This window comes from Bactrocera latifrons, unplaced genomic scaffold (assembly GCF_001853355.1).
Source record: "Bactrocera latifrons isolate USDA-ARS-PBARC rearing strain unplaced genomic scaffold, ASM185335v1 scaffold_143, whole genome shotgun sequence".
NCBI classification, from domain to species: domain Eukaryota; kingdom Metazoa; phylum Arthropoda; class Insecta; order Diptera; family Tephritidae; genus Bactrocera; species Bactrocera latifrons.
Window position 1 is genome coordinate 17,001 of NW_017534886.1, and position 9,393 is coordinate 26,393.

The window sequence follows — 9,393 nt, forward strand, 5'->3', positions numbered from 1 at the left end:
TGCAACCGAAGTTAATGTTTTTTCTTGTTTTTATATATATCATGCATATACATATAAACTTACCATATACAGTTAATACCACGTTGTATTTTGCGAGAGAACAAATATAATATTAAACACACTGTCTTTATGCAGTCTATATTATGAGGCGAGGTATTTTTTTTTCGTCTATATGTACTTCGTACTCGTAAGGTTTTTGGCATCTGTACAAAAATTATATATGTGTATATTTGTTAAACGAACATTACAACCACTGCATTATCCGCATACTTTATACTCCGGAAATAATCAAAGTTTTCTAGGCCAGCAACCACAATTACAGTAGCATTGACAGACTTTCAATAAGTCCCCCAATATTTTCTTATTATAGAAAGTGGTATTCTATAATAAATTATTATTTTAGGTATATTTTCCCAGAAATCCTAAATATTTTTCCGCAGGGAAWTTCAGTATGAAATATAAAACCTTTTTGAGCAACAACTTTTATAGCAATTTATAGTATTCAAGGCGTATGCTTAAAGCTTTCTTACTAGCKTAATTAGTTAAAAAGCTGTTCAAACAAACAACGGAAATGCATTCTATTTGCACYCTTAGTAAATTCACCTACCAAGCTACAACACCGCTTATGTACGTTTAACAAAACTGCTGTATCATGTTAGCAGATTTCACATACCCATCCGGATTAAAAGTAATARAACATAACATCTTTTTTTAAATTAGTCTATACTTATTGATGCAAATATTTTCTAGTTTCTTTAATAATTGCGAAATTTTTTAAAACAGAAGTTATTTTTGCTATTTCGAGCACCGTTCTTACACATCACGGAAAACCGGACTGTGAAAGTGTCAAAAGTAACCCTATCCGGACGGTTCAAATTGTAAGCCATTAACTTATCAAAAAGTCGCACAACGCAGTTTTTACTAATAAGCGACGAAACTATTGGAAAATATATATTTAGTTAACATATTTTTTTAACTAGCGCAAATCACTACTTTTATGGAAATTGCGCAAAGTCTGTACAATTTAAATTCTAGCAAATCAAGACACCTATCATAGTATTATTCATAATTTCTATTCATCTTAATGTTTAAATAGCAACTAACTTCGATCAAACGATTGTTCTCATCCTCATGCTTGTATGCGATGGCTTCTTTGGTAAATTGATATTAGTAATCCCGGTTCGAGCAACACCCAACTTTACAACTTGTATAAGAAAAAAATGATATGATTAATATGTGGCTTCAAGTTTTAGAGTGTTATATACAATTAGAATTTTCAAAAAATGAATTTTTTTATTTCATTTTCTTAATGTACATATATTTAGTAATACACACAGAAAATTCCGATGAATATTTTCGAAGCTACACGCAAATTTGAAAAGGCCTTTCAGAGTGCTTAGAAGTACAAAGCCAAACTATAAAACAACACACTGTTCCCACCAAATTTTGTGGACTAGTTTTTGGAAAATAGCACATATTGAAATTATTAAGGAGAAATTCTTTCTCAAAATATTTTAAATTCTGTTATATATGTACATATGTATATTGTATTAATAAATTCCAAGCCGGTATTGAACTGAACCTGTCGAACCGAAGTTCAGAGATACTCCTTAAACCTGCTCTAGTACCGAAACAATWTTTTTCTAAATGCAAAACACAAATGTGATGTCTACTATATGATTTACCTAAACAAAACTTACTATGAGTTTCCTTATAAACTATTGTCCTTCAGAATAAGTCTTTTTGTTTAGAAGTGATTTATATTGTTAAAGATAGTTCATTGTGAATCCAGAAGTTCTCATCTAGTTGAATATTAAACATCGACCAATAATCTGGAACCCAYCATAATATGTGAGTTAGCTCAAKAAAAAAGAGAGAACGTGTTTCCCTMTAACGTTGCATACTTGTGCTTAAAATGAATAAAATCGTGTGAAAACTCATCCTAGACTCCATATAACTAACAAACCTTATGTACTTGAAGGTACTTTCCTCACTTGAATCCTTTGCAAATTGAAAAAGTATAACATGTTCGTTGTATTCAAACTTTTCCCTTTATCTCTTCCTTTCTTTTTAAACTTAATTTCGCAAATGCTTGACAATCAAGAAGGAGGTGTTAAAATGATATTACTTCGTCTTCTCCCAAGTAACTCATACTAGAACTGATAACCCATAATATTCAAACCATAAGTCTATTACAATGTCTGTAACAATCAGAGGGAAACGTTGGAAATCATATAAAWTAAATATATAAATGATCAGAGTAACAAACTGAATCGATTTAGCCATATTCGTGTGTCTGTATATTCGTCTATATGTATGTATATATGTGAACTACTCATCTATCACTTGTCTGAAGCACCCTGCGTCCTGTAACAGTAGTTATACAAAAGCCAAAATTCACCAAATTATTTAACAGTATCCTCACGAGATTATTCATATGTGATCCAAATGTAGAATGCGTCGCATCGTGCTATTTTACAAATACCAATTTTGCAATTATTATGTGAATAATATTATATTTAATATCTGTTTACTTTCATTATGTCATTCTATTTTATAATTCCACAAATATTTTAATATCATACATTCATTATAATTAATTTGTTTAAGTATATTTCGCTTGTATTAAATCACTTTATTTACAAAATATATGTTTATTTATTCAATGTGCATTCGAAAATGTTTTAGAAAAACAAAACAACACAACAGTTTCACTACATTTTCGCATATCTTTAAATACATACATATTTTGCGTTCTAGACTATTCGGATAATTCAGTATTTAATAGTTAATATGTACAGCCTCCAACGTGTGCCAAGTCACATGTCTTATGTATCCTCTATACCTTCCACCGCACTACCGGCATCAATGGAATCATTACATATAGAGAGATCGGATTCCGAACTTGAATGACTGCCACGACTCAAAGAATGAAACTCCTCGCCTTGTTTACTAAGCTCATCGGCATCTTCAACACCACAACTAATCGGCGATGAAGTTCGTGCATCGTTGTTTAAATTCATTGTGTTGGCATTCGGCATGCCCCTATTGGTCAATATAGGCGTCCCTACAGCAATACCAGCACTCAAGTTCTCCGCTGTACTCGGCAATTGTGTTTGACGTAGGAGAGCGAGTCGTTGTTGTGTGATTTCCAAATGATGTTTTCGCCACTTGATGCGTCTATTCTGAAACCACACCTTCACCTGTGCTTCTGTTAGCTGTAGAGTGTGTGCTAGATAAAGTCGCTCCGGACCGACCATATACTGTTGCCGCTCGAATTCAGCTTCTAATCGCTCTAACTGTTCGGGCGTGAATATAGTGCGAACACGCTTGTTCTTCATAGAAGATTTTTTTCCATTACTCTCTGCAATTATAACGAAAAAGTGGTAAGATATCTTTATTAAAAGTGATCAGTTTTTATGAATATGTAAAAATAAAGTCGGATTTGAAAATATTAAGGGACATACGAGTGCTTAGAATTTTCAAAATGTTAGCGTGGCCCGCCTCTAAACAAATTTAAGTACAAGGACAATTTATTTATGGTCTAGCAACATGTTTCAGCAGAGAGTATAGTAGTTTTGTTCACCTATCGGTTGTTCGACATAGATACAGGGTTCCCCTTCTTCTTTATTGGCGTCGATACCGCTTACGCGATTATAGCCGAGTTTACTACAGCGCGTACAGTCGTTCTTCTTTTTCGCTGCTTGGCGCCAATTGGATATTCTAAGTATAGCCAGGTCCTTCTCCACCTGGAGAACGGAGTGAAGATCTTCCTCTCATTTCTTCTACTGCGGGTACTGCGCAGAATACTCTCAGAGCTGGAGGGTTTTCATAAATTCGGATGGGATGACCTCATCAGCGTAGCCGCTGTCTATTGATTTGCTGAGCTATGTCAATATCGTCGTATATCTCGTACAGCTCATCGTTCCATCGAATGCGGTATTCACCTTTGCCAACGCGCAAATTCTTCCTCAGAACGTGTCTCTCGCCAACTCGTAAGACCGAGTTGCCAGTGACGTGGGAGCTCAGTCTTGAGTGCGACGACGGTTTGTTTAATGACAGGAGATATTTTGTCTTGGCCGCGTTCACTACCAGACCCCTTTGCTCCGGTTCTTGCCCAACCTGGAGAAAGCAGAACTAAAAAAATGGAGCTATGTGTAGGAAAGTTCTCAGAGCGCCATTCACTTGGAATATGCCTTAAGAATCTCACGACTTCCAGCATTAGAACAAGTATTCTCTAGGTAGCCAAAAATATCCGTTTGAAGACTAGTTAAAGTGCGAAGGCGAAACATCCCTCCTCATGGTTGTGAACTGTGTTTGGGACTTTCCACGTAAACAATACCCCCAATGAAAAAGGTACAGGGTATTATGATCATAATGGTAACACGAGTTTAAATCCAAGTAACTGTGTTCCGTCCAACCGTCTGTGCAACCGATAACTGGAGTAAAAATTCAGATTTCTTAATGTCATATGAAAGTACTTGTTTAAGGTACAAAACTGTAATTTGGTACCAGAGATCACCGTAGCATGGGATCCCTTTGAGCTAAAATTGTAAGCAATGGGCGTGGCACCCCTTTAAAAGGCTATAGTGTGACACTTTCAAAAAAAAATTTTTTTATTTGCTTTTTCGATAGCTTACATTTTCATAAATATTCTGTGAAATCGGGAAGGTCATATTATGAATAATTTATGGATGCCAGCGTTCTAAAGAGCGACCGCTCGGAGGTGCAATTATATATAAGTGAAAATTTAAACGCGTTTTTCTCGAAACAACTTTTTTCAAAATTGCTGGCGTCATAACTCAACGAGAAATGACCGATGGACTTAAAATTGAAACTGAGTATTTCTGAATACATTTACTATTCAATGCCTTACGATCTTTTTTTACCTAAAAAAAAAACGATTTTTTTTTAAATGGCGCCATTTTGTTAATTTTTAATATTTTTCAAAGATCGTAGGTCATTGTATAGGAAATATCTTTAAGTTTAATAAACTTTTTATAATTTTTTTCTTCAACTACTCATTTGGCCGGAATCAGCCAGTAAGTAATTTTTCAAAATGAAAAAAATTCATGAAAATCGCCTCATTTTTCATGCGTCACTCTGGTACAGCCTCTTAATAAACGTTTTTTTTTTTCAAACATGTAAGGCTAAATCAACCAAACTTTCTGACAACAAGTCTCCTTAGCATCTCTTAACACTTCATGAAATTGGTAATTTCAGATAATACCACGCCCACTCACGAAATAACGATTATCTTGAAATCTACTAAAAATCCGATAACTCAATGAATAAATGCCCTTGAAACATTTAATTTCACAAAAATAATGGTTCGGAAGGGCTTTATTGAAGCAGGTATAAAAATTGAACAATGGACGTAGCACCGCTCCCTTTAGATGAAMTCCTATATTTCAGGAACAACCTAAYCGATTTCAACCAAATTTCTTACAAGAAATTACAATTTGGTTACCCAAATATTARATAATTGCGAGAGTGTAAAATGTTCGGTTATACTATAACTTAGTTCTTTCTTACTTGATTTATTTTATCTTAGGCATATAACCACACCCACTCCTCATATAACAGTTAAGTCTAACCAGCCAGAAAATGTGATAACTCGCTAGATAAATACGTCCAAAGCATACAGTTTCAGACCTAAGATGAYACTTGAGAGTGTCAAAAGCGGTGTAAAACTTTAGCAATGGGCGGTGTCACGCCCATGTTAGRAAAGTTCTCAAACTTAGATACCCATAAAGCGAACTTTAGTACCTATGTCAAACTTTTTACTTAATAAAAACCATAAAGCATCTTTTCCAGGAAATAATATATCGTTATGTCTAAAACGGATAACATCGGTTCAATAATTCCCATAGCCCACATATACCTTATAGAAAGATTTTCGAACTTCTGGTTGAGTTTATGCCGTATATAGCAGTTAATATAAATCTCGTTTGTTAGATATCTTAAGACATTGAAGGGAACACTCTCTAATAACCTATTGTCCCTGTAGATAAAATTTAGCTAATAATAACTCTAGCCCATATACATATAGCTAATATGAAGTTTACACTTGCGGTTGATTTTATAGCGTATATATCCTTCATAAAATAAGATAAGGTAGTATGTATCTAGCATAGAAATGGGTGAATACTATCCGCCAACTATAAATACCTATTTCGTATATAGCAACCATACCTAACTAGCATAATGACTATTTTTCAACTTTCTGAAAACCGCAACTGAATTCAATATAACTTTACTAGTGGAAGAGCTACTAATATCAGTGAACAATAAATAGAATAGTTCAAATTATAAGAATAATTCTTCAAATATACGTCAATGTCTCTTAAATCAAAGCTGTAGCAGTCCATATTAAGGATCGAATCGAAATTTCAAAAAGTCAAAGATTCATCATATTAGCGCTTAGGGAAGTATTGGTCCGATTGAAGCCATTTTTGACGCACAGACATACGAATGGTTGAACCTGATAAAGGTACTCTTTTCAATGGGCTTTTCTTCGACAGATCACTCGTTAGTCTTATCAAACTGTCATTTTATTTTTGTTCAGTATTGTTTGGCATTTCATCTTGGAAAGCCTTACATATTAACAACGTGTACAAATCCTTCAACTTTATTACGAAAATTCACATTAGTAAAGAAGAGTAAAGAATGTGTTTCGCGCTCTTCACTCAACTTATGGTCATCATAATCGGCCTAATAAGCGTCCTATTCGCACTACCATCACCCAGCATTCATTATTGGATAATATTCCACCAATGTCTAGCACGCAGTTAAAAAAATATTGCAGCCGTAGCTGAGAGTGTACACGAGGACCGGGGAGAGTCGATTTGGCGCCGTTCGCAGCTACTCGGACTGGCATATGCAAAGATTTAGCGCATTTTACATCAGATCTTAAATTGAAAGCGTACAAAATACAGATTTTGCAAGAACTCGGTAAATTCCAAAAATAGGTATGTAAACAAGCAAACTTGCGTGTTTGGAACGAAGAGCAATCTGAAGAGAACCAAGAACTGCCATTTTATCCAAAAAATAAACGGTTTTGTATAGTTTATGAACCGGTGGAATTATCGGTCCATATTTCTTCAAATATGATGCCGGTGTGAAYGTAACCATCAATGGCAACCGTTTTCGCGATTGATAATCGACTATTTGATGCCTAAAATTGAAGCTCGCAACATTTGGAGTTAACAATACTACACATTGCATTAATCAATGGATTTAKTGACAGGTCACTTCGGTGAACAGATAATTTCACGTGTTTGGCCTGTTTTGATATCACACCGTTAGACTTTTTTCTGTGGGAACGCGTGTTATTCGCCAGTTATCAACCTCGAACGAGTCATCGAAAATTGGGCTCAAATGATGGACCAYCTGAGACGTAGTCGTGGCCAACAATTGAAAGAGATAATATTCAAAAAGAAAATTCTAAATAATGTTCTTTCGAATGATAATAAACATTCCCCATTAAATTTTAAGTTTATGTGTTTTTTCTATAAAAAAAAAAAGAGTAAACCCCTTTGTGGATGACCTTATATTATCAGAGAAGATTGTATACTTCAAAGGCACTATTAATTGCTTCTTGATTTGCAAATTTTATTGAAATCGATTGGTCGGGTTCCCAAGATATGTGATTTCACCAATTTTGAAATTTTCACTACGGCTTTTCTGAATGAATTTTGTTATTGCAACTTAAGTGATTTAGGAGATATAAATGTGACCTGTCTACGGAAAGGGGGCTTAGGTGTCAAAAAATCCAAAAAATCTATTTTCACTTTTTAGTTGATTCGGATGGAAGATGAGATTTTTAACAGCTGTTWCCTAGAAAACTTTTTYTCGCAAGTTAGCTCCCTTTTCGTAGACCAGGTCACAAATATTAAACCTCAAAGCTTAATGGGAATATACTCCTTCGTCCAGGATTTCACGACCCAACAATATAATAACTTTTTTTAAWCRAAACCAACTCAGATAAAAAACTAACTCCATTTACCTGATTTATGCTTTTCACGTTGTAGGTTCAGTGAGCTTTGCTGAGCGTGATGTTGATGCAGCTGTTGCAGGCTCTGAAGCGCAGACGATGTGCCACCTGATGCTGCGGCAGCGGCTGATGCCACCGAACGGACATGCGACATTAAAAGATTTTGTTGCTGCTGCTGTTGTTGCTGATGATGGTGTTGCGTTACTGCCGCCGCTGCCGCAACAAATGACGATGTCGCTGCCGTTGTTTGCTTAGACGAGACTGGAATAGGCAAATAACGGTGTATCAGCGCTGCGCCAACATTGCCATTGCAATCGAAATGGCCGCCGTTTCGATGAAACATATTATTGGTATTCCTGTCRCACTGTTGAAGCGACTTGATGGCATTGTCTGCGCCATTGGACGTTTGCAAATGCGGTGATTGTTGCTCGCTATTGTCCACCTCATCATCGCTGAAATGTTTATTACTTTGAGTGCTTTGCGCCGATCGTCCAAGGCTAGAYTCTTTGCCGACGTCATCGTCATTGCTGTTCAGCGACAAATTGATTGCATTGTTGTAGTCTTTGCAACTGTTCTCCATAGCGCTCTTCTGCAAGCCCAAAATGGCGGCAATCGTGAATGACTTGCCCATATCGAGGGAGGTATTCGTCGTGTCCAATATCTCTTGAGTACGTGTTTGCGTTGGATTTAGCAGTGGGTGGTTTGTGTGTTGTTGTTGTTGCTGTTGCTGTTGCTGTGATTCACGCGGTGGATGGTTTCGCAGCAGAAATGCATTGTTGTGCTGTTGATTAGTGCCCGTCATTGTTGAGTGAATGTTATGATAGTGTTGCTGTTGTTGCTGTTGCTGCTGYAGCTGCTGTTGCTGATGTTGRARCTGAAGTTGGCTTTGCGTCGCGAAGACCGGCGGCAGCGYAGCCAAATTCGCTTGATGAGTGCTGATRTTGCTATTTGCCACAGCCTGAGAACTATGCAAYGCCAATAAGTGGGAGAACGGATTCGGGTGAAATTTCGAAGGATTCTGCAACATGCTGTTGTTGTGAATGCCAAACGCTTGATCGCTACTTGAAGTTGTCCTATTTTGGCACGTTGTTGCTGCCACTTCAACGACACATTTGCATTTGAGCGCAGCAATTAARCCGGACTTCGCAGAGACCGCCTAGTTTGTACRCGTGCGTAGACGGAGAGGCRGGTGTGTCGCTATGCAAAAATGCGTTTTTGTGTCTCTCGTGTCACAGTATAGCTTTGTGGTCAACGCACTTGGCGGCTGTTAAACAATTGGCAGACGGAACCTGCTCGCAAAACGAAACAAAAGAAAACGGCTAGTGAAGATTAGTGAATGAAAAATGTTATAGCCATGTTGCACTATTAAAGAGTTGCAGTAATATGATATGTAATAT

General features: G+C 36.4%; 1 protein-coding gene across 1 annotated transcript; it reads right to left on the reverse strand.

The window, feature by feature from the left end:
* Positions 1 to 2,773: 2,773 nt before the first annotated feature.
* On the reverse strand, positions 2,774 to 9,083 carry LOC108965627 (alpha-protein kinase 1). Its single transcript, XM_018928166.1, has 2 exons — positions 8,009 to 9,083; positions 2,774 to 3,364 (listed from the first exon to the last, which is right to left on the reverse strand). Exons 1-2 carry the CDS (start codon positions 9,021 to 9,023, stop codon positions 2,829 to 2,831), a joined length of 1,551 nt encoding a protein of 516 aa, XP_018783711.1. The 5' UTR covers positions 9,024 to 9,083; the 3' UTR covers positions 2,774 to 2,828.
* Positions 9,084 to 9,393: the final 310 nt, after the last annotated feature.